The 25,275-nt window shown below is 49.3% G+C and overlaps 1 protein-coding gene across 4 annotated transcripts; it reads left to right on the forward strand.

Moving 5' to 3' along the window:
- The first annotated feature begins 1,191 nt into the window (after positions 1 to 1,191).
- On the forward strand, positions 1,192 to 25,275 carry SUMF1 (sulfatase modifying factor 1). 4 transcript variants are annotated; one of them, XM_063411340.1, is made up of 10 exons: positions 1,192 to 1,457; positions 4,177 to 4,350; positions 6,279 to 6,353; positions 13,743 to 13,825; positions 16,162 to 16,284; positions 16,802 to 16,916; positions 17,768 to 17,881; positions 22,446 to 22,505; positions 22,594 to 22,670; positions 23,941 to 25,275. In XM_063411340.1, the coding sequence occupies exons 1-9, from the start codon at positions 1,230 to 1,232 to the stop codon at positions 22,663 to 22,665; spliced, it is 1,044 nt and encodes a 347-aa protein (XP_063267410.1). In that variant the 5' UTR covers positions 1,192 to 1,229; the 3' UTR covers positions 22,666 to 22,670; positions 23,941 to 25,275. The 4 variants fall into 4 exon arrangements, with proteins under 4 accessions (XP_063267410.1, XP_063267409.1, XP_063267408.1 ...); XM_063411339.1 differs by lacking the exon at positions 22,594 to 22,670 and having other exon boundaries at positions 23,941 to 24,042; positions 24,076 to 25,275; XM_063411338.1 differs by lacking the exon at positions 22,594 to 22,670.

Consider the following 25,275-nt stretch of genomic DNA (forward strand, 5'->3'; position numbering starts at 1 on the left):
TGAGAACGAGTGGGCAGGATACACCAGAGAGTAGTCCCAGCTCATTGGAAATCAGCTGATTTTCCTCAATTCATCACCACACAGCCAGAATCCCAGGGCTTCAATAAGGGGAGGTTATCCTGGCAGACTGTTTCCAGTTCTGGAAGTCTGTAGAATTTGGATGCCTGCATTTTGCTCTCGCTTCAGGGAATTGTGTTGGGAAGAACTTAGCAGGAGAAGATAAGTTGGATTTAACTTTTATTTTCATAGACATTAATTCTTTAACAAAGGACAAAGATCACTGTGTCAACACAAAAGGGATATTTCCATTTTCTGACCCCAAAGCAGCAAGGGCTGGTTGTATAATGAAGTTTGCATTCACTTGTTTTCCTGCTCTCTGATGCTTTTCTGGAGCACGTCACAGGGCAAAAGGGACTAATGATGGATAATTGGAATTCATCCCCCAGCAGGGCCATTTTACACACACTAAAACCTCACTGAGCAAACACATTTGAGTGCAGTTCCTTCCAGCACTCACACAACCAAACAATAAAATCCCTCCTTCTCTCTGGCCCTGCTTCTCTTAGCTGCAAGTATAAACAAAAATTATATTGAGGATTTTGAATTAATATCCCGCAGGATGAGTAAAGATTTATTTTGGCATAGGGGATGATGCAGAAGACCTGTTCTGTTGACAGTTCCGAACAGAAGCTCCCACAAGAAGGTAAAGATTTTACAGAATCTTCAACAACTACAGTGAACTGCAGGAAAAATGAAGAGAACACAGGAATTGCGGGTTCCCTGATGGAGAGGGGGAATACCAAAGCACCCTTCCTGGAAAGGGCCTGGAGCCACGCTCTTGGCATCCCTTATGAGGTATCTGGGTAGATATTTGAGGTATTTATATATGAGGCGAGATTCCCGTGGGTGTTTGAGACATTAACGTGGATTGCTGAGCTCCCCTCAGCCTTCTCCGGACCAGCCAGGCCTCATCAGAGCGCTGCTCCTGAGCCTTCAGCATCCGCACAGGCTGTGCAGGTACGGGGACAAGGGGGACAGGGAAGGGAGCGATAGGGAGGGCCATCGAGGGGACAGGGAGGGGACAGCCCCGGTCCCGCCCCTCGCGGTCCCCTCAGGGCGCGGCGCGGCCCCTTTAAGACACGCCCAGTCACGTGACCACACGCAGCACGGGGCCTTTAAGACACGCCCCGATCACGTGATCGCGCGGGGCACGTGGCCCGGCTGCCAAAATGGCCGCGCCCACCCGGCTGCGGCGCTGCCTCCTCCCGCTGCTGCTGGGAATGGGAATGGCAGCGGCCGCCGGCACCCCCGGCACCCCCGGCACCGGCGACTGCGGCTGCAGCGCCAGCCGGGCCGCCGGGGACGCGCGGGAGGCGGCGGCGTGGCGCTACTCGGCGGCGGCGTGGCGCTACTCGGCGGCGGCGGCGGGCAACGAGCGGAGCGCTGGGAGCGGGCCGGTGAGCGGCGGGGCCGGGCGGGGCCGGGCCCAGCGACCTGAGGGGCCGGGCCGGGCTGTGGGGCGGCTCCGGCGGAGCGGGGCCTCCTCCGGGGTAACGGAGCAGCCGGGGAAGTGCTGTGGAGAGACTTAAATTGAATTATCGGCGCGTGGGCCGGGCCCCTGAGAGGCTGGGCTTGTGCGCGGGTGCTGCCGCGGGCCCAGCGCGCTCCGTCCTCTCGCACAGAACGGGCAAACACGGGCGGCTCCCGCTCCGCTTGCCCGTTCTCTGTGAGGCCGGGGAGCTGCACTAGCACGGAAAAGCGGCCTGTGTGCAGCAGGCAGTGCGGAACTCGCTGGGGGAAGGACGAGCAGCAGCAGCTGAGACTGCGGTATCGCAGGCTGCCCTCCACAAACTGGAGAGCGTTTAAAGAGTGTGAATTGAATAATCCCCGCTGTGCTTGGGATCAGTGTCAGCGATGGATGTTCTGTGTGACAAACCTGAGCAGTTCACTGTGGGTCTGGACGATGAACAAATCCTTTGTCTCTTTCTGTGGCTGGCAGCTCCAGCAGTAGGTCATAAAAGCTAATTACTGCTGGTTTAAGTTATGCTCGATGTTGGAGTCTATGTTTCCATGGATCCTCTGCAGAGAGTGAGAAGTGTAGAGATAGAAAAATTAGAATATATAAAAGCTTTAAATACATAAAGTAGAAATCTAACCTTCAGCTTTAAGTTTTACATGCCTTAAGTTGTCAGTGTAGAAGGACACAGCTTCAGGCCTAGTGATTGAGTATAGACATAACAAAAATAGGGTAGAATGCTGTTTGTAATTTGTATAAACTTTATGTAGGGAAGACAGAGTTTTTCATATATGCTAAAATAGAAGTTTTCTACATAACAAGATAGAACTTTATGCTAGTAAGATAGAGTTTTACGTTAATAGATATGCTATGTGCTTAAGTTTTGATACTGATTTTCGTAGTTTTTACGAACTTTGAAATTGTATTTAGATTAGCTAGTGTGTAAATAAAATATATGAATATGCATTTTGTAATTTGAGATAAAAAGCCTCAGTGTCGGTCGATTGATTGATTGATCAATCCGAACCATTGATCCAACCTCCACCCTCTGCAGCCTGAGGAAGGAGCCCAACCAGAGAGCTCAGTGAGATCCTAGAGGTACCATCTATTGCTGCCTGAGTGGAACTGCTGTGTGGGAAGGGCAGAAGATGGAGTCCTTGTAGCAACGAGGGTGGGACGCTTTTTCTTCTGAGTACTCTGCCTTTGGCTGAAATGATCCACCAAACGTTTTACCCTCCCATCAGCCTGGTATGGAAGAGCACGACCTTCCCAGGCAAGCGCTGGCAAATTGTTGGGCTTTTGTTCAGTGGTGCCCAAGACCTCTCCAAAGACGTGAGAGTCATGAAAAGCCTCCTCTGTTGCATCAGTCACCTTCTTGCCACTCTCTTCCTGCTGGAACAGAGGCTCCTCATCATGCTGTGGTGGCAAAGTATCTTTGGAGGCCACAGGCATAATTTTCAGGGGCTCACTAGAAGCAGGCCTCTGAAGTTGTCCCGCATTAGAAGCAGGCCTCTGAAGTTCTCCTGAGGATGTCTGTACTGCTGTGGAGCTGTCAGCTTGCTGCAGCTCAGAAATGGGCACACTCGTGGGTGTCTGTGTAACCCTCGAGAGTGACGGCTCTTTGTAGCAGACTGGTCTCCACGTCCACCTGGATGAGCGCCGTCGTGCTTCCCCTGAGCCGGAGTGAGACAGAGCCCTGGCATTGTTCAAGTCCCGCAGCAGCCTGACATCTTTGATTTTAACCTTTACAGAAACCATCTCAGGGACCTGGCTCTCGCTGTGGTCTGTTTCCACACTCACAACATAACTTAATGATGCTCAGCTAGAAAACAGCTTTACTAGCAGAGAAGTGAGAAAAGAATTGGCCTCTGCATCACCCACAAACAGGTTTATTCACTTCCAGAATGGGTTTAGAACTGGGATAGAGCAAGAGTTAATTTTGCACGAATGGCCTTAGAGCAGTGAGCTCTGAGCCTGGCTTGGAAACCTCTTCAGGGGGGGTTTCAGCTGCTGAAGGTTGAAGAGAGATGGGAAGGGAGGAAGTGGTGCAGCTTCGCACCACGTTGTCATTTCTAAGTCCTGAAAAATGTAAGCACATGTATCCTGAAGCCCTGTTATGGAGTCCATTTCACACTGTCTGTAAGAGCTCAGATTCTGCTCAGTGGAGAAGGTTACGAGGACACAGCCAGCTCCAGGTGTGGGCAGTCTGAAGGAAAGGATGTTTGTAGCATTTTTTATGGGCCAGTTGCAAGCTGAGTGGATTTTGGGTGGGCTTGGAGAGAGACCCAAGCAGCAGAGATGAAACCCTGACATGGGATGAGTGAGGTGATGCTGAATACCTGCTCCAGCTGCCCTGAAGATCCAGAGAGGTGCAAGGGAGCTGCTGTGACCTCGTTCACTGCTCCCTGGCAGTGGTGTAACTGCAGAAATAACTGTGAAGTGTACAGAAAGGAAAGGAAACAGAACACGAGAGCACAAGCATGGCCCAGAGCTCACATGAAAAAGCTGCACGTGGGGATTTGTTCCCAGTTCCAGCTCTGTTTGCTGTTTCCTCAAACGGGCTGGCCAAAACGCCTGAAGGATGAGGTGCAGGAGTGTAAAAGCAGCAGGGCCTCCCCATTCCCTGTTTCCCTGACCCTGTGGTGGTGTTTTCCGTGCAGATGGTGCCCATCCCGGGGGGCACGTTCACCATGGGCACGCGGGAGCCGGGGATCCCGCAGGACGGGGAGGGCCCTGCCCGCAGCGTGCGCCTCCGCGCCTTCCTCATGGACCAGTACGAGGTCAGCAACCGCCACTTCCAGAGCTTCGTCACCGCCACCGGATACGTCACCGAGGTGAGGCTCGGGGCCCGGGCTGCCCTCAGCCTGGGAAACACAGCTGGAAACCCAGCCGGGCTTTCTGAGTGGGTTTGGGGTTTGTACACTCCAGTATTGCTGATGGAAGGGGTGGGGAGAAGGAATTGTCCGGCCTTGCTGTGCTGGCTGAAGGGGCAGTTGGGTGTCTGTTGCTGTGTTTAATGGTTGTTACCTGAACTTGTGTCTACCCTGCAGCCTGGGAGATGACAGCAGCTCTCCACAGGGGTTTTTGGGGTGGTTTGTCTGGGGTTTTTGGGGTGGTTTGTCTGGGGTTTTTGGGGTGGTTTATCTGGGGTTTTTGGGGTGGCTTGTCTGGGGTTTCTGGGGTGGCTTGTCTGGGGTTTCTGGGGTGGTTTGTCTGGGGTTTCTGGGGTGGTTTGTCTGGGGTTTCTGGGGTGGTTTGTCTGGGGTTTCTGGGGTGGTTTGTCTGGGGGTTTCTGGGGTGGTTTGTCTGGGGTTTCTGGGGTGGTTTGTCTGGGGTTTCTGGGGTGGTTTGTCTGGGGTTTTTGGGGTGGTTTGTCTGGGGTTTTTTGACGTTAGGGTCCTGAAGCTCTTTGTACTAGTACACCCAGGTTGGATTTTCTGTATTTTAGAGAAACTTGGAGAAGGGCTTTAACAAACTGAGATGCCCAGGGACTCTGCAGGCTGCCCCAGCACAGGGCCTTGCTGGTGGCAGAGAGCCCTGTGCCTGAGGAGGGGACAGTGGCAGCTGCAGGGATAATTGTGTGCATGTTCCTGGGAACAATGGATTAAGAGTATCTTAAAGCTCTTCCCAGAAAGGAGCCACCCGTGCTGAAGCACAGCTCCCTCCTGACAGGTGACTGCTCCTACACAGCTTTGACAAAGCCCTGACAGCCCTTTTAGGCAAATGAGCAGGTCTCAAAGGAGGCACTCTGCTGAATTCCCTGGATGAACTGGTTCTCATTTGGAAGGCAGGATCCTCTGGTTGGATGAAGAGCTTCTTTTGTCTACTATTTCTGTTTCTTAGCTTGATAATTATGAAAAAGAAAGGCAGTTTAACTATTTTGAGTTGGAGCAAAGCTCTCTTGTTGCAAGCAGCTGCTGGGTGAGCACTGAGTGCTGTGGTTAAACCTGGAATCACAGAATATCCTCAGCAGGGAGGGACCACAAGGGTCATCAGGTCCTGGCTCTGCACAGACACCCCAACAATCCCACCCTGTGCCTGAGAGCGTTGTCCAGATGTTCCTGGAGCTCTGGCAGGTAGAACTGCATCACAGGGGGTTTGTTTCAGCCTTCATGGCTCAGCTGGTGTAGTTGAGTGCTCCACTTACACCTCTTCCTTTTTTTCTCTTGGTATAATGTACTGTGATTGATGGAATTACTTCTATTTTTTTATTCTTTTGGATTTCTATAATGCTAGATATAATGATTGAGTTTGTTTTAACTCTTTATTGTTGTAGCAGCACTTTAAAACATGGTACTAGTGATGATGGAGCAGTAAGTGACAAGGCTCAGGTCTTTTATTGTGATTCTCAAAGGAAAAATAAGAGGAATGAAATGTGCCCTTTCATATTAGATTGATGACTGTAGCAATTGAAAGCAGTTGGGACAATCAGAATTGCATTTTTAATTAATAAGAGTAAAAACATGTGCAGAAGTTCAGTGAGCTGCCATCTGCCCAGTGGCTGCTGAACAAAAACAACAACCAGAGGAAAAAATCCCTTATTTTCTGTTCCAAAACAGCTCCTTTGAAAGAGAACTCAAATTCACTGTTAGAATTTGTTCGGTGAAAGGTTGGACTTGATGGTCTTGGAGGTCTTTTCCCACCTTAATGTTTCTCTGAATTTTCTTATCCTTGATAAAGCAAAGCTGTGGAAGTTGAGTGTGGTTCTAAGAACAGCATTCCTTTGATGACATCGTGGTTGAACCCTTTGTTCTTTCCACAGGCAGAGAAATTTGGCGACTCCTTTGTGTTTGAGGGGATGCTGAGTGAGGCAGTGAAGGCTGACATCCACCAAGCAGTGAGTAGACAGCAGGGGAAACTCCCTGGGCAACCCCTGGGCTCTGCCAGCAATCCCAGCAGGGAAAACCAAACTCTGTGACGTCCCCAAAGGCAGGTGCAAAAATGGGGATTATGGAGAGGTGTTTGGCCTGGAATCATGGGCTGAAACTGAGAGGATTTGCAATTTATTCTCTGTCCTTTCCCTTTACAAAATGATTTAAATGATCCATTCCTGATTAGCAAAAGTTGGTGTCAACCCCTTGTTGTCTCTTTTTGCCTCCTACCTGTTCAGGCTGAGTCTCTAACATTCCTGATGCTGTGAATGGCTGGAGTTTGTGGTGTTCCTCCTCTACAGAAGTTCCTGAGTTCATTTGCTGCTTCTCCAGCTCCCCTCACCCGCCCTGGGCACCCCAGTGATCCTGGGAGGGGCAGTGCTGCCTAGTCTGGAGTTGATCCCGTTTTCCTGTTGAGTGAAAGTGAACACTGGTTTAGAAAGAAAGTTCTGCAGTGAATCCTCCCTGCCCTCCCTTTCCTCGTTTTCTGTGGTGAATGTGTTGCTGAGCCCTCCTCAGGCTTCATTTGCCTCTTCTTTAACGGGTCAGGTCCCCAGTGCAGCTCTTGGCAGATGAGCAGATTGTGTCCTGTCACCTCCTGGATGAGCTGAGCTGCTCTGAGCTCAGGCTGGGACAGAATCACCTCCTGAGGCCCCTCCTGTCAGAGCTGTCTCAGCTCTGATGGGCACAGTTTGAGCTTTGTTTTCAGGGGCAGCCTGAGCGATGGGAGGTTTCAGGAAGCCCTGGGTGAGTGTGTGCTCTGAGGGGCTGGCAAAGAACGTGGGATTTGGGCTCCTCCTGCCAGGGAAGGAAGATTACAAATGCAGTTTGTAATCTTTTAATTCAGGACTAACACTTGTGCACTGTGAGAGATAAGGCTGAATTGCAGTTCTCACCACCAGCATAACTGATGCTAAATCCATCCATGGATTTGTTCTGCCTTCATAACAATAATAAAAAATACAAATAAAAGAACAAGTGGCTCATCCCATCTTCCCAACAGTCAGTGTTGAAGAAATTCCTTTTCCTATGTGGTTCTGTGATGCAGAAATCCCTAAATCAGGTTCTCTGTTTTAAAACAAACAAACCCCAAGAATGCTGCTGTGAGCTCAGCCTTGGCAATTCTGTGAACACGGAGTGTTGGGAGCCACTTTCCTGAGCATGTCAGCCAAATTTCCAAGGGTTGGCTGCAGTGCTGCAGGACAAGTGTTGTGCCAGAGGCCTGGGATGGAGCCCAAGCTGGGCTTTTTTGGCTGCTGCTTTGTGAAGGTTTTCTGCAGTTGTTAAAAGTAAATTTGCTATTAAAAGTCACCTTCTTCAATCATAACTATCAGATGAAAAGCAGAAATAAGATATAAATACTGGCACTGGAAATCCCTCCCACCAACCAATGGGGGAAAGGGTTGTGGTTTTCCTTTGCCTCAGTGGCTCAGAGGTGTTTTGTCAAGGATTTTCTCCAGGTGAAGCACAGGGATGTGAAATGCAAACATGAATACAGGGGAAGAGCAACAGGGATGTAAATTTTTTTAAGCAGTGTTCCACATGCAGTGAAATAACTGGGGAGAGGTGGAAGTGGAGGTACCAAATGAAATAATTTATAACATAAATGATGAGCTGTGTGTGTCTGTTGGGGTTTTGCTCTGTTTGGTCCCTTTGGGGACAGCTTTATCAGAGGCTCAAAGCTCTGAGGGCAGAGCTGGGGCTGGTGGCAGCTGCTGCAGGAATGCCCCAGCTGAGCACGTAGGGTGATTGTTGGACTCTGGGTGTGCCTTTCCTGCAGCTGAGGTGGGCTCCAGACAGCCCCTGACAGGAACAGCCCCTGGAAGGGAAGCACTAAAAAGGGGTGGAGCAGCCAATGGTGGAATTGTTGCAGATTTCTGGGAACTCAAAGTTGGAGTTTTGGCCTCCAAGTCTGTGGTGGTCACGTGGCAGAGAGGGAGGATTTAGTGCTGTGCCAGATGAGGGTGTTACTGAGGGAGCTGGGGAGGATCCTTCAAATGGAAAAGGATTTTGGAGGGTGAGGGTGGAAGGTCCTTTGAAGCTGAAATTATTTGTGTGGGCTTAAAAATAATGAGAGCTTAAGTTCTTCACATGCAGCTTGGAGAAGAGCAGGCTCTGGAGAGAGCTTGGAGCCCCTTCCAGAGCCCAAAGGGGCTCCAGAAGAGGTGGAGGAGGACTTTTGGCCAAGGACACAGGGAATGGCTTCCACTGCCAGAGGGCAGGGATGGATGGGAGATTGGGAATCAGGAATTGTTCCCTGGGAGGGTGGGCAGCCCTGGCACAGGGTGCCCAGAGCAGCTGTGGCTGCCCCTGCATCCCTGGCAGTGCCCAAGGCCAGGCTGGACACTGGGGCTGGAGCAGCCTGGGACAGTGGGAGGTGTCCCTGCCAGGGCAGGGGTGGCACTGGAGTCCCTTCCAGGGTCCCTTCCACCCTCAACCATTCCATTTTATTCTGAGGGGATTTGAGAGCTCTTGCCAACCCCTGCAGGATTTTTCTTGTTGTCTGGGTATCGTGGAAAAGGGAACCAGGATGGCACAACAGGATTGCAGCCTCACTCCTTCCTCACTGGAGAGCAGTGGGGACGTTGTTATTCTTGGCTCGTGGAAGGCAGAAAAAATAATTTTTGCTTCAAGGCCAGATAAAATCTGCACTGAAGAGCCTGAGAGCATACAAATGTGCGTGCTGCCTTTGTCTGTGAGGGTACGGAATTTTGGGTCTGGAATGCAGTGGGATCACTAGCAGCTCAAGCAAACACTGAATTCTGGCCAATCCAGAGCTATGGGATGCTGCTTCCATCCCTGTTTGTATGGAAATCTCTGCAGTGGCCTGGAGCTGTGCAGTGTGCCTATTTCATAACAACCCCAAAGTGAAACATTTCCAGCTGAACATCTCAGCGTGCTGAGGGGCCCTGGCTGCAGGTGGGACAGCAGTGCCAGTGTGGGCAGGGTGAGCTGTTCCTGCAGCCCCCAGTGCTTCAGCTCCTCCCCACAGGAGCTGGAGCTGCTGAACTGCTCATCTGTGGGTTTTGTGCTCGACTCCCACTGCTGGGATAAAGAAGGATGTGCGGGAATTCTCCCTGGGAATTGCCAGGAATATGAGCCCGTGCTCATCAGAACTGCAGCGTTTGTGCCTCAGGCTGGGCAGAAATCCGTGCACATCTCGTTCCCTTGCAGCTCAGGGGCACTTGGTTGTTGGAAAAAGTGCCCAGTTGGAGTGCAGATGGAGATGTTTGCTGGAAATTCGGCTTCCAGAGGTGTCTGCCTTCACCAGGAATATCAGTTCCTCAAAGGAAGCTTCTTCTGATTCCAAAACTTGCACTTAATGAATCTGACTGGATTTTAGCATAATGTATTTGTGGTTGTTTTTCTTGGAGGATTGACAGGGCTGTGAAGTTTTAAACTGTCTGAACTGAAGTTCAATGACCTTTCCTTATGCAAAGTCCCTTCATAAAAGTGCTTCTTTCCAATCAAGTCTGAAGTATTTTTTGTAGCTGATGACTTACAAAGTAAAATTAAATATATTTTTAAAGCTGCTGCCTTTGCTTGGTGTGCAGTTTCAAACTGTTGTGAAATACTGGGTTTAAGGCAGATAATATCAATATTCAATATTAAACAAACCCTCTTGTTGCTTCCGTTTCTGAGCTCATGAGGGAGGCCATTAACTTCAGAACATGAGAGTGAGAACAGATTCTTCTGTAATTAGAGCTTTGGGGGAGCTGGGACTTTTAATTGATAGAATAAATAGCCTGGGAATTGCAGGAGCTGGCAAAATCAGGTGTTCCCAGAGTCCCAGGCTGGCTGGGCGTGGAAGGGATCCCTGGAGATGCTCTGGTGCAGCCCCTGGTGCAGCTGTGGGTTACTCTGCTGAGTGTGAGTTTGGGCTTGTGTGTGACAGCATTGCCCAATCCTGTCTCAGTTCCTGTCCATAATTACAGCTTTGTTCTCTGCAGGGACAACGAAGTGGATCCATTGCACAGTAATTATTTTTATTTCTTAAACTTCTCACCCTACTAAAAATGTTCCATTTTCTGACTGCCTCTTTCTTTGGTACTTCGTTAGTCAGAGCTCAAGGTTTAGGATCTGGCTTAGAGGAGGAAAAACTGTCAGAGATTTATGTGTATCTGCCTTACATGGATAAAATAAAACCTCATCCAAAAATTATGTTCTTTACTGAATATCAAATTTGTTCTCACGTCCTACCAATGCTAGCAAGATCCTCTTGCATTTTAAAGACGTGCAGAGCTTAACACCATCAGATTCAAACAAGTGGTAACCTATTAAGTCAGCTTCTGAACTGGAGTGTTTTTTTAAGAACCCACCACTTCATAAATGATTCTTAAAGTTCTTTCCAGACTTGGGCTACTTTTCACTCAAAATCTCTTTTCACACAGGTAATTCTGCAGTTCTTACTCTGCAGTCACTTGTGTTTTTTCCCGGCTGTTTATCCTGACCTGGTGTAATGCTTTGCCAATTAAAATAGCATTAGAACGCTGTAGCACAAAAAAGATGATGTTTGTTCCCCTGTGTCTGGACAGCAGCATGAATTTGTCATCATCCTGTGGGCCTGACGTGAGCTTCAAATCTACAGCTTTGTTATTTCAGGGGACTTGCTCCTTGATGGAAATGTTGGAGTCTGAGCCAAGATGAGCTACTGTGTTGAGTTTCTTTTTGGTAATTTTTCGAATACATAAATCTGATTTGAATTTGAGATTTGCTCCTCAAGTGGGGGTTGTTGTTGAACGTGACCTGCTTCATGTTGATGCAAGACTAATAAATGTTTTCATGGCTATGGGCTGGGTGCCTCTGGGGTGGTTTTTAGGGTTATTCCCCCACTGCAGCAGCAGCAACAGGGTAATGCTGACAGTGACACTCACTTGGTGATGTTCCCTGCTCTAATTTTTTTCCTATATAAATTCAGGAAGGAATTTTCCTCAAGGTAATTATGAAGTAGTTTAAAAATCTTGACATTGTGAGGTAATGGAGCAATTAAAGTTAGGCTGTCCCAGCCTACTTGGAAAGGAAAATGGAATAGTGAGGAGGAGAGTTTGCTGCAGGCTGTTAGTGGGAGCTCAGGCTCTGCAAACTGCTCCGCCCCAGAGCAAAGCTCGTGGGTCGGAATTAATTGTTCGAGCTCTTCCCAGCCTTATCACACTGGGCTCTCTTTTCCCAGTGCTCCGAGCCTGTAAGAAGCAGAACAGTGAGTTCTTAAGGTTTAATCCTGGAGGGGAGAGCTGGATAATCCCCGTTTCCAGCTGGATCAGCCCAAAACAAGCCTCTGCTGTGCTCTGGGAAGTGTTTCCCTGTGCACCGGGGGGGAAGGGTGCAGGGCAGGTGAGGTAACCTGGGACAGGTGAAATGCTGCAAGAATTCACCAAAAGGAAGGGGATTCTGATTCAACATCTGTCCAGCAGCATCTGCTGCTGTTCTGACAGCAGGAATCTGTTCCCAGTGCACAGAACACGTTTTGGAGGGAAGCAGAACGTGAAGTGTTATGAAAGTAACTAAGCTCATTATTGGCAAGGGAGGACTTGGCTGCATTAGCTGTGATGTTGTAATATCTCTGTCTAATTAGTTCTTCTGCTAATTAGATTTAGAGCAATTAAAAGCTTTAAAGACTTGTGAGAAGTTATGTGAGAGAACTGTAGATTCCAGGTAGGAGATTTCTGGAAGGAGCAGCTTGGGGCGGGCTGCCTGAGATGAATTCCAGGTAATTCCTGCAGGCTCTCCGTGCTCTCTCCCTTATCCCTGCCCCAGCACTGGAGGTGTGGCTGCCCTGGAGCTCTGGGTGCTCTGCAGAGCCTTTGGCAGCCATTTGGTGCTGAGCTCAGGGAGCTGTGCACACGCACTGCTCTCCTGTGGAGAGACATTTTTCTTGGGTTAAAATAAACCAGCCTGATTGAAAGCATCTGCTTTTTCTTTTGCATCACAAAAATGTTTTCCAAAATTAGTCGTCTAAAGTGTAAATCTTTGCAGTCTCCTGCAGAGATGTTTTTGTTCAAAACCCAGCAGTTTAATTTACAAAAATATGTTGTGCTTAGAAACTGTCGAAATCTTTCTTGTGATCTCTCAGATTTTAGCTTTAGCAAATGGTTCTGCTGCTCTTTTCCTTTCCTTAAATAGCTGTAAAATGCTAATTTTGGATTTCTGTCCTATTTTCAGTATAGTTTAAAGGTCAAACCTCAATATGGGCAAGGAATTGGTTAAATCAGACCAGTTCTAAACCTCTTGACTGTTGTATCGGTTTAGCAGCTCAGTCACTGAAGCTTTAGTGCTGGGAGAGTTGAGCAGAGTATCTCAACAATTTGTGTGTGACATGGATGATCTTTTCTCCCACACACGTGTAGTTCCATGTTCAGTTGAAGGATGTTCTGCTGTTTAAATTGTGTGACCAGGCTGATTCTGGGTCTCCTCAGCACCAGCCTGCAGTGCTGGTTTGGACTTTGCTCTGGAGGTTTGGTGAGTTAAAGGGTAACCTGTAACCTCTTGGCACCTTTCCTGCCTCTGGGAACAACACTTGACAAAGTCAGCCTAGGACTAACCAGCCTCTGGCTTGTTTCCCTCCTAAAGCATTCCAGGCTTATTTCCTTTGATTTTTGTTCTTTATAGACATTATCTCTGTAATAAGAGTATTTTGGAAGCTGCTGGAATAAACCCAGTGTTGATGGGTTCCCCTTTTTTTGTCTCAGTGAAGGCCCCATTATTAAAATAAGTATTTCTAAGTGAACCTGCACCAGAACAGAACAGTTAAATATGACCTCCTGTGCTTTGAAGTAAGCCTTGTAGAAGAAATCCTTTAAGAATGTCTTCCAGGAAAAGCTCCTTGGCGTTGAAGCACCAAATCTGGGACTTCTGGTTTGAGAGAACCACTCAGTGTCTGCATTGCTACAGAGGATTTTGGCTGTCTGATGTTTCCCAGCAAAAAGCAGCTGGGAAAAAAAAAAAAAAAAAGAGAAAAGGCTTCATGCTTCACTGCCCTTGTGTGGTTCTTGTGTCTCCACCTTCTGGAAACTGAGAGCAAATAATTTAAAATCAGCTTAGTGGGTTAATGACCCGGAAAGCCAATGTGTCTCAAGGTGTGTGTTTGACCCCCAGCTGAAGGGCATCATCAGGGGCTGTTTCAGTGATGTCAAAACACCGAGTCCAGGGAGCAAATAATTAGGGTGAAAATGCTCTTCAGGCCAAAATTGTCATTTTTTTTTCCCTTCTGTGCAGATTGTATCAGACTAAAGTCAGCCAGGAGGTGAAATTCATACAGGCCCAGACTGGTTTGGGTTGGGAGGGATCTGGAGGCTTTTCAGAAAATCCCTCAGCTGGGGATTTCAGTGTCCTTCCCTGCTGCTCTTGTCGTTTTTCAGGTGGCAGCTGCTCCCTGGTGGCTGCCTGTGAAAGGAGCCAGCTGGAAGCACCCCGAGGGCCCTGGCTCCAGCATCTCCAGCAGGTGAGCCATGGACACCCAGCTCTAAACACTGGAGATCCCTGTGGCTCCCCCAGGTTTATTGAATCCCCTGCTTGCTGCTGCCCCTGGGAGTGGTTTCCCACCTTGAGATGTGCTGTGTGCAGCATTCCTGTGTGCACTGAGGGAGTGCACAGAGCTCTGCCAGGACCGTGCTGGGGCAGCCTCAGGGGTTGCTGTTCGTGTTTGAGCCAGCAGTGAAACACAGCAGATCCTCCAAGGGGCAGAAACTCCAGTGCAGGCTTGGGAGAGGAGGAATAAATCCTCACTGTGTGCACTCTCCAGGAGTCTGGGTAGAGTGAACTCTTCCATGTGGGATGTGGAAGCCTCTTTCTCTGGCAGCAGCAGACTGAGGACTTCTGTGCCTTTTTTGCTGTATCCTGACTTTGTGGAAAATCAGTTGTGACTATGTCGAACTTCCAAATGCTTGGGAAAACTCCGCTTTTTCTTCCAGTTTTGTCTGCATGAACCCTGAAACTTGCTGACCCTTGTCTTCGTCCAACTGCTTTCCCTTCTGAAATGGGATGAATTTTAGGCCTAGAAAATCAAATTGCTGTTTTCATTTGGGACCTCCAACATTGCCACTGCTCCTCTCACTCGGCAGGTGTCAGTGAAGTTGACACTTCATCAACTCGTGAAAGTTTCTAACAGCATTCTGAAATCAAATCAGACTCTCTAGCCTAGATCTAGTAGGTTTTTGAGTCCTCTAAGGACAGGACTTTGTTAGTGCACCATCATCTGATGGCTGAAGCTCTCAGTAACGAGTTGTCTGCTCTCCAAGGGCAAGGAAAGAATTATCTGAGGCAAAAATAGAGATAATAGCTGGAGGCGTTGTTAGGGGGAGCCAGGAATTGAGGTCAGAGCCAGCAGACAGGAGCTGGAAACCTGCCATGAAATTGTGGCCTTGTGCAAGGCTGGTGCAGGCCTGGCCTGGCCCAGCTGCTGGGACCTGCCACGGGGAAGTGACCATGGATAACAGGGATACACTGGTTGCTGCAATGGGGCAGGAAAGAGAAGTTTGTGGGGAGTTCCTCTCTTTCCTGGACCCTCAGGACCCTCAGCTCTGGAAGCATTTTGGTCTATTGGAGGCTTGGATGAGGAGAATCCTTCTGCATGAATGCCTGGGCTCTTTTTCTGTCTTTTTCTGGAAAAAGAGACAAGGATTTTAATGCCAGTCCTGGAACCAAACCCCATTAAGGATGGGAGCTCTTCTGTGAACTGTGGGCTGCTTAAAGCACCCAAGGAAAATCATTTCCCAGGTAAATCCCTGCAATTCAGTTTCCTGGACAGGCTGCTGCAAAGGCTGATGTTGGTAAGACTCTCCCTCATGTCTCTCCTTCAAAATTCCACAGCTGGCAGCAAGGACAGGACCCAGAGCAGGAGAAGAGCCACAGGGGAGTGAAGAGCCATCACCATTGAACTGCAGTGTGCATTTTGCTGTTGAGGGTCCTGGCTGAGATGTCCTTGCCAGGCTGGTTGGGTGTAGGATGCCCTTGCCAGGCTGGTTGGGTGTAGGATGCCCTTGCCAGGCTGGTTGGGTGTAGGATGCCCTTGCCAGGCTGGTTGGATGCACAGGATGCCCTTGCCAGGCTGGTTGGATGCACAGGATGCCCTTGCCAGGCTGGTTGGGTGCAGGATGCCCTTGCCAGGCTGGTTGGATGCACAGGATGCCCTTGCCAGGCTGGTTGGGTGCACAGGATGCCCTTGCCAGGCTGGTTGGATGCACAGGATGCCCTTGCCAGGCTGGTTGGGTGCAGGATGCCCTTGCCAGGCTGGTTGGGTGCACAGGATGCCCTTGCCAGGCTGGTTGGGTGCACAGGATGCCCTTGCCAGGCTGGTTGGGTGCACAGGATGCCCTTGCCAGGCTGGTTGGGTGCACAGGATGTCCTTGCCAGGCTGGTTGGGTGCAGGATGCCCTTGCCAGGCTGGTGATGCTGCAGGCCTTTGTGCCTTCCTTTGGGTCTGCACCCACCCAGGTTCCCACCGAGGGCAGGGTGGGGACAGTTCTGTGCTCCCTCCTGGCTGCTGCACCTGGGGAAGCACAAACCATAAATATCTCAGACTGAACCATAAACATCTTTAAATCAAGAGCTGGATGTACCAACACAATGAGACAAACAGAAGTTCATTATTTTCTCTTCCTTCCTCCCCTCTGGTGGCTGAATTTTCCTTCCAGCATTTTGCTGCCTTTCCTTGAGTAGCCTCTGTCCTGTTGGAGTCCCCGGTGCCTGCTGCAGCCTGCTCAGTGCTGTGTGCCCCGTGTGGGTGTCGGGCTGTGCTGTGCAGTCCTGAGCAGCCTGTGCTGTTGGTTTTGTTTGCAGGATGGACCATCCCGTGGTGCACGTTTCCTGGAACGACGCCGTGGCCTTCTGCGCGTGGGCGGGGAAGCGCTTACCCACCGAGGCCGAGTGGGAGTACGGCTGTCGGGGGGGCCTGGAAAACAGGTACCTGTCCCAGGTGTCCCTCAGCAGGGCTGGGCTGGGCTCTGAGGGGTTTGTAACCCTAGAAGAGCTCTGGGGCCAGGCTGGGGGGGCTCACCTGGAGAGGAGAAGGCTCCAGGGAGAGCTCAGAGCCCCTGCCAGGGCCTGAAGGGGCTCCAGGAGAGCTGGAGAGGGACTGGGGACAAGGGATGAAGGGACAGGACACAGGGAACGGCTTTAAACTTAAGGAGGGGAGGTTTAGATTGAGTATTAGGAAGAAGGAATTTATTGCAAGGGTGGGCAGCCCTGGCACAGGGTGCCCAGAGCAGCTGTGGCTGTCCCTGGATCCCTGGCAGTGCCCAAGGCCAGGCTGGACACTGGGGCTGGAGCAGCCTGGGACAGTGGGAGGTGTCCCTGCCATGGCAGGGGTGGCACTGGGTGGGATTTAAGGTCCCTCCCAACCCAAACCAGTCTGGGATTCTGTATAACACTGAATTTTAGTTAAAAGTGTTTGACATCTGCTCTGTTTGTCTTTTCCCAGGCTCTTCCCATGGGGCAACAAATTGCAGCCCAAAGGACAACACTATGCCAACATCTGGCAGGGAGAATTCCCCACCAATAACACTGCAGAGGATGGGTACAAGGGGACTGCACCTGTAAGTGTGTCTCACAGACAATCCAGCACGTGGAAATGATCTTAATCTTCCTAAAATTAAGGTCTGTCTTCAGCAGGATGAGCCATGGCTGTTTTCCATCCCTGTGCTCTTTCATTTTAGATTTTAAGTTACATGAAATTTCACTGCAGGCTTGAGCATTATCAAGGGACTCTTTTACAAGCTAATTGAAAAGTAAAGATTACTTTCATTTTAACTTCTAGTTCCTCTCAAACTGACCTCTTTTCCCCCTTCCCAGTCAGTTTGTAGTCAGAAGCTGAAATACTTTCTGTCTGCACGTCTGGCCTTGCAGTTTGGTGAACTCAAAACTTACACAATAGTTTAAAAGAAATTAAACTTCCCTTTTGGGCAAAGGTTGAGCTAGTCTAGTATAACAACCAGAGGGGAATTTTAAAGGCAATCAAGAATGTGAATGAATTATTTAATGGCAGTTAAGTAAGTGCAAAAGTTTCATCAGAAGAGGAGTCTGCCCAGGCAGGAGTTGGCAACCACCCTGGCTTTTCCTTGGTGGGAGGGGAACCTGGGAGCTGTGGGTGGGGTTAAGCTGTGTCTGCTGGTCAAACAGTGCCTCTCTGGAGAGGGTCACTCTCCAAAACCAGCTGGAGATGCTGTGGCACACTGGAAAAGGTGCTGAGGGCACAGGGGAGATCCCAGCTCTGCATCCCATTGGATTTAAATGCAGGATTTAGAAGTGTTCCAGCACTGCTGAGCTGGTGTGTGCTTTTGGGTGTGTGCTTTGGGGCTCCTCCAAGGGCACCCTCAGAGCCTGGGTGAGGGTTCAGGCCCTGTCTGGTGTGCAGTGGTTACAGAGCTGTGTTCCCTGTCCCGTGCAGGTCTCTGCCTTTCCCCCCAATGGGTTCGGCCTCTACAACATGGTGGGGAACGCCTGGGAGTGGACGTCTGACTGGTGGGCTGTGCACCACTCCCCACAGGACCTGCACAACCCTGTGAGTGTTGGTTTGGATCGTGGTGAGCACTGAATCCCCTCTGTGACCAGGGTCTGCTTCCTGCTCCATGCTCCTGGGGGATTGGGACAGCACAGCTCACCCTCACTGCACTTACAGGGATTGGGGATTGGGGATTGGGGATTGGGGATTGGGGATTGGGACAGCACAGCTCACCCTCACTGCACTTACAGGGATTGGGGATTGGGGATTGGGACAGCACAGCTCACCCACGCTGCACTTACAGGGATTGGGGATTGGGGATTGGGACAGCACAGCTCACCCACGCTGCACTTACAGGGATTGGGGATTGGGGATTGGGGACTGGGACAGCACAGCTCACCCACGCTGCACTTACAGGGATTGGGGATTGGGGATTGGGACAGCACAGCTCACCCTCACTGCATTTACAGGGATTGGGGATTGGGGATTGGGACAGCACAGCTCACCCTCACTGCACTTACAGGGATTGGGACAGCACAGCTCACCCTCACTGCACTTACAGGGATTGGGACAGCACAGCTCACCCTCACTGCACTTACAGGGATTGGGGATTGGGACAGCACAGCTCACCCTCACTGCACTTACAGGGATTGGGGATTGGGGATTGGAACAGCACAGCTCACCCACACTGCACTTACAGGGATTGGGGATTGGGGATTGGGGATTGGGGATTGGGGATTGGGGATTGGGGATTGGGGATTGGGGATTGGGGATTGGGGATTGGGGATTGGGGATTGGGGCAGCACAGCTCACCCACACTGCACTTACAGGGATTGGGGATTGGGGATTGGGGATTGGGGATTGGGGATTGGGGCAGCACAGCTCACCCACACTGCACTTACAGGGATTGGGGATTGGGGATTGGGACAGCACAGCTCACCCTCACTGCACTTACAGGGATTGGGGATTGGGACAGCACAGCTCACCCTCACTGCACTTACAGGGATTGGGGATTGGGACAGCACAGCTCACCCTCACTGCACTTACAGGGATTGGGGATTGGGACAGCACAGCTCACCCACACTGCACTTACAGGGATTGGGGATTGGGGATTGGAACAGCACAGCTCACCCACACTGCACTTACAGGGATTGGGGATTGGGGATTGGGGATTGGGGATTGGGGATTGGGGATTGGGGATTGGGGATTGGGGATTGGGGATTGGGGATTGGGGCAGCACAGCTCACCCTCACTGCATTTAGAGGGATTGTGGATTGGGGATTGGGGATTGGGACAGCACAGCTCACCCACACTGCACTTACAGGGATTGGGGATTGGGGATTGGGGATTGGGGATTGGGGATTGGGGCAGCACAGCTCACCCTCACTGCATTTAGAGGGATTGGGGATTGGGGATTGGGGATTGGGACAGCACAGCTCACCCACACTGCAGTTACAGGGATTGGGGATTGGGGACTGGGACAGCACAGCTCACCCTCACTGCAGTTACAGGGATTGGGGATTGGGGACTGGGACAGCACAGCTCACCCTCACTGCAGTTACAGGGATTGGGGATTGGGGACTGGGACAGCACAGCTCACCCTCACTGCAGTTACAGGGATTGGGGATTGGGACAGCACAGCTCACCCTCACTGCACTTACAGGGATTGGGGATTGGGGACTGGGACAGTACAGCTCACCCACACTGCACTTATAGGGCTCTGTCCCAGCAGGTTCCAGCTCCAGTGGTAGATCTGCCCCTGTCCCATTATCCAGGATGAGTTAATCCCATGATTTATGAATATGACAAGTTTGTCACTCAAAACCCCACCAAATACAGTGGTTTTTATTTGCTCACAGCTTATTGTGAGCAAATATTGTTATTTATTTGCTCACAAGCACTTGGAGGTTTATTTTTACTCCTGGTAATTATTTGTGAAGGCAAGACAATCAATTACAAACCCCCCCAACAATCTGTGTGCACAATTCCATCCATTCCTTGTAACAATCCCCAGCATAGCCCAGAGCTCCCCAATGCTAGAAAGCTGCTTTGAATATTTTGGATGTTAAACTAAATATGTTAAAAAACTTTGCCTGGGCTCTGACCCTCTGGAAGAATTCAGTCTTTTCAGCCCAGAGAGCACATCCTATATTTAGGTTACACTGCCTTGTGCTCTGCAGAGACTGAAGAGCTGGGCTCTGATAGATCTGGTGCTAATCAGTTCTAATGTCTCAGAAGATAACTGCAGCCTGGCTATTTTGGGACACCTTTTCACACGAGGAGATTCAGTTCCCTTACCCATTTAACCAGCAAAACCCTTTGGAATTCACTTTGAAGTGCTCTGCCTCAGACACTGGATTCTGACAATCAGTTTGCATTTGAAAAATTCCTAAAAGCCTCATTGTTAACACCTAGTTTTTAAATGCTTTCTGAAGTGTCTGGGTTTAAAACTTCAGCAAACTCTTGGAGTTTAACAGAGCAAAATTCCCAGGACAGTTGTTCCCCAGGTTACCCCAATCCAGCAGGGAAGTGCTGCAGCTTTGGCATCGTCAGCACCAAAGTGTCTCAGTTAAATAAATCATTCTAGTGAAGGTGCCTCACTGCAGTCACAGAATCCCAGAGTGGGTTGGGTTGGAAGGACCTCAAAGCTCACCCAGTGCCACCCCTGCCATGGCAGGGACACCTCCCACTGTCCCAGGCTGCTCCAGCCCCAGTGTTCAACCTGGCCTTGGGCACTGCCAGGGATCCAGGGGCGGCCACAGCTGCTCTGCCCACCCTGTGCCAGGGCCTGCCCACCCTCACAGGGAACAATTTCCTCCCTAAAATTGTAACTGATCCTTTAGCAGAGAGAGACAAGTGTGTGTGTGAGGCCAGGCAAACCACAGTCCCTTCAGGGGTGATTTTGTGGTGTCCTCTGGCTCTGATTTTTTGTATGAGCTGCAGTTCTGTTTGAAAATTGATTTTTCTCCAAACAGAGTAACCATGTGGCTGTGCACTGAAAATCACCATGCACCATCAGAAAGCATTTGTTTGATGTGATTAAAGAAATACAACTTTATTTTCACTAACAAAAAAAACCTCCTGCGTTTTTTTAGTAACTTTTAAAAGAACAATCCTGCTTTTATGAGCTTTGGTAATGGAATGCACAAGCACTTGTAATTATGTAATCAGACTGGAATATGGCTGGTGCAGTATGCTAGGACAGAATAATCTTGCTAATTTACAGTAAACTCTGGGGTTTAAAGCTGGGATCAAAGTCTGGCCCTTTGCACCAGGCAGCCAATGTCCTTTCCCTGCAGTACCAGCTGGTGCACTGCTCCAGGTCAGGCCATAAAACAATGGTGTTTGATAGAACAGAGATTTGCCTGTTTTAATGAAATGTGACCTTAATTGCTGGGCTTGATAAGCTTTTAGTGAGGGGAAGCACAGCCAAGGCAGTTTCCCTCATCTCTAAGTGAGATACGTGCACAAACAAATATTAACACTGCAAGTGCTGAGGATGTCTGTTGGTTTTCTGATTTTCTGACATCTTTGCCAGTTGTTTCCTGATAAACTCTTTACCTTCAGTGATCTTAAATAAGAGAATGATGTTTTGTAATAGAACAGATTAATGGAGGACACTACAGCAGATTTCTGAGGTGGTGACGTGTTTCAGGGCTGTAATCCTCCTTCAGAGGCTGTGGGGGTCAATTTAAGTTGTATTTTTTTTTTGTTACCAAATAACCTTTAATGCTCAATTTTTGCCTGCTGAAAGATACTTGTAGGTAATAAAAAGATGCATTTATGAGCCTTGGGTTCACATGCTGCTCACTACAGGTCAGCCGTTTGTAATTGCTGACACATGATAGATTTAGGGCTTTCTAACCCTAACCAAAAATGTTCCTCTTAGTTTATAAGAGTGTCTTTGGAGGCAGTTGCCCAGATTGCTGCTCAGCACTGCAGCATTTGGGGGAAATCCTGCTGCACAGCCCCATTGTTCTGCTTTGTCTTGTTCCCTGGAACTTTTTTTAGGTCAGTTTTCTCCTGGCTTCCCTTAAGATGAGATTAGCAGCTGGGTGATGGCTGTGCTGGGGTGTGGCTTTCCTTGAGTGTTTGTGTGCCATGAAATGCAGTGATAAGCCAGAGTCCTTTTCACATGTAGAAATTTTGGCAATAAACATGAAGCTGCTGCAGTTTGTGTGGTGAACTTTCACACAAAGCTGAAAAGCTTGGAGGGTGCAGGCAGGAGCTTCTGCAGTGCCAATATGAACTCTCAAGGTTTCCTGACAGTCCCTGGGATTTATGTTCAGTCACAAATGCTCTTGTGGGGTGGATTCCTCTGGAACATCACCCCAGTAACGCAGACCTGGGTGGGAGACAGGGTGGGAGAGTGGGATCCACGCCAGTGAGACCAGACTGGTCTCAGGGTGGTCACTGAGGAAAGCTGGAGCTCAGCTCCTTCCTGGTAAAATCCTCTTTAGGAACTCACCTGCACATCCTGTATGCAGAATTATTCCAAGCTGCTTCAGACACCACTGACATTTGTGTCTGCAATATTCCTGACTGCTCCCTCTCCCTCTCCCTCTCCTTGCTCCCTGTAATTAGCAGTTATCCCTGAGCACTGACCAGTGTCTCCCCTCCCCAGAATGGGCCGTCCTCGGGCACGGACAGAGTGAAGAAGGGTGGATCCTACATGTGCCATAAGGTAATGTGCTGTTTTCATGTCCTCTTCCCTCTGAAAGCACTTGACCATGAAATGATCCTCTGACAGAGTTTCCTGGATGCTTGTCAAGGGGTCTCATGGAATTTATGAAGAGCAACACCTGATGTTCCTAAGGACCTCTTTTTGCTTAGCTTGGAATTAAAACAAGTAAGTTGTTTTAATCAGTATGGGGTTTAGATGCAGAACTTAAATGGATGTAGGCTTCTAAGGCTGTTTTCATGACAGTAAGTGATACTTATCAGAGTAGAAAGGATGGATGGATGTGACTTTGTTTTTTACGTTTTAGAGTGGCTTTTGGTCCAGAAGGGATATGGAGCTCTGAGTAACCTGGTCTAGTGAAAGGTGTTCCTGCCCAGGGCAGGGGGTTGGGACTGGATAAGCTGTAAGGGCCCTTCAGTCCCAAATCCTGTTATAATTCCATGGTTCTGTGATATCAGGTGTTTGCAGAGGTGCCGGGAGATGAAGTGTTTCTGCTGAGTTGGTGGCATACCTGAAAATCCTTCAGAACAGCCAGGCTGTTCATGAACAACCACAGAATGATGGCTGTTCATGACACAAAATTATGTTTTAAACTGCTCCTGCAGTGCTTAAAACCCCTCACTTTACATCTCCTGTTTCATTAAAGCTGTCCTGCTCCTCTTCCCTTGTAAAGCCTGTGGCTGGCAAATCACCCTCATAATTAGATTAAATTTTCTGCAGTGAGATCCCATTTTCTACACTGATTCCCTTCTTAGGTGAAATCAATGTCAGATGTTAATTAGCAGTTTTGATTAAATTAACACTGGAATAGGCTCTTCAGTGATGAATAACATGACCCATTTTGAAGGTTTGTGAAGATTCTAGTCTGCCCTAGTCTTTTTTTGTAGGTGATAAAACTAGGCTGTGTATCACGCCAAAAACCACTGAGTGCTGTTGGTACAAGGGCTCTTTATGAGGTGCCTGACGTGTGCTCAGAGTCATCCCTGTGTGCTGGTGCTCTTCTCAGAGCTGACAGAGCCTGGAGCTGCAGCTTTTCCCATCCCATTCCAGACGTCTGGCATCTCATTCAGGGCAATGTTTCCAGGCAGGTGCCAGTGCCTGTCCATTCCAGTGGGGCATTAGCACATGGATGCACAGCTCAGCCTCCCAGGGGAAGCTGGATGGGTGTTGGGGTTTTTTCCTGGAGCAGGAGAGGTTATTGGCTGACACTTTATCAGACACTCTGCCATGCAGTGCAGTTTTTGTGTCAGTGGTGTCTGTGTAGGATTCCCTCATTTCTAACGCAGTGATTTCCATCCATATCACTTCATTGATCTGTCCCACAGCCATGGCAACGTTTTGCTGTATTAATCCAAGTAATTAATCTGTTAATCTAACAAGCTGTTGCCCGAGGAGCCCCAGCTGTGCTAAGAAGTTCTCTTTCTGTGTTGCTGTGCAGTCCTACTGCTACAGGTACCGCTGTGCAGCCCGGAGCCAGAACACCCCCGACAGCTCCGCGTCCAACCTGGGCTTCCGCTGCGCCGCCGACGCCGCGCCGGGGCCGCGCTGACACCGCGCTGACACCGCGCTGACACCGCGCTGACACCGCGCTCCCGGGGCTCAGGAGGGGCTGCAGCCACCCCAGGGACAGGGAATGTCAGCAGCCTCCCTTGCTGATGGCACAGAATGGAAAAACCTTGCTGGAAGTTCCTGCTGAGGGGAGAAAAACCAGCACGGCTCGGCAGCGCTGAGAACCTTCGTGTTCATGAGCAACCTGGGCTGGGTTGAGATCCTGACCAGTTGGAATCAACTGGAACAAAACTGAGCAGAAACAGGCCAATGATGTTTGCAAAGGTTACTTAATCCCAGAATTACTTAGGCTGGAAAAGACCTCCAGAATTGTTGAGTCCAACCCCTGACTGATCATCACCCTGTCAACTACAGCAGCTCCTCTTTAGATAAGATCTTTATTAATTTTATTTATGTAGAGCTTCTACACTCAAATGCAATAAGCAAAGACTATAAACTTCTAGACAGCTTTAAAAGAATTTCTAGGCAGCTTTGAGAGAGAATGAAGGAGTCAGGGATGAGGGCTGGGAACTGACAGCTCTCCCCACAGGCAGCTTGTCCTTTGTTACATTCCACTTGCAGTGAAAATCATGTCCAGAAATGGCTTCTTCTGGGAAATATTTGCTGATCTTTAGGAAGTGCCTTCTGCAGCTGAGGGTGATGGTCCTCAGGCTGATGATGATTAGAAATCTTGTACATATTTGAATAAAATGTCAAGAATTTGTTTATGCCAAAGACTTTTATTGATGGAAAAACACAATTTCCTTTGCATTTCTTGGATGCGATGTAAGCTTATTTTAAGGACTTGGAAAATGCAAAACTGGCCTCATTAGAAACTGAAGCTAATGAATGATTCCACTTGAATAAAAGTCATGGAAGTGATGGCAGATGGAACTGTGAGCCCTAAGGCCTAATAGGGTGAATTTCTAAACTGTTATGTTGGAAACAAAATTCCTCACTGAGAAGGAGAGGAATTTTAGCAAGTAAGAAGGGAAATGGGAGTAATTGAAAGCAACCTTGTTTGGGGATCTGAATGTAACTGTGGATTATGAAAAGCCTCGGCAGTGAGGCTGTCCCTGCCAGTGCTGTCTTTGCTGTAGAAAGTTTGGTTTAATGCAAATCCATCACCTGCCAGCTCCTTCTGCACTGGTTTCATGTTGAAAGAATGACCAAGAAGAAGGCCTGGGCAGCCCTTCACCAAACACCAGCCTCCAGTGGGGCCCAG

This window comes from Prinia subflava, chromosome 14 (assembly GCF_021018805.1).
Source record: "Prinia subflava isolate CZ2003 ecotype Zambia chromosome 14, Cam_Psub_1.2, whole genome shotgun sequence".
NCBI lineage: Eukaryota > Metazoa > Chordata > Aves > Passeriformes > Cisticolidae > Prinia > Prinia subflava.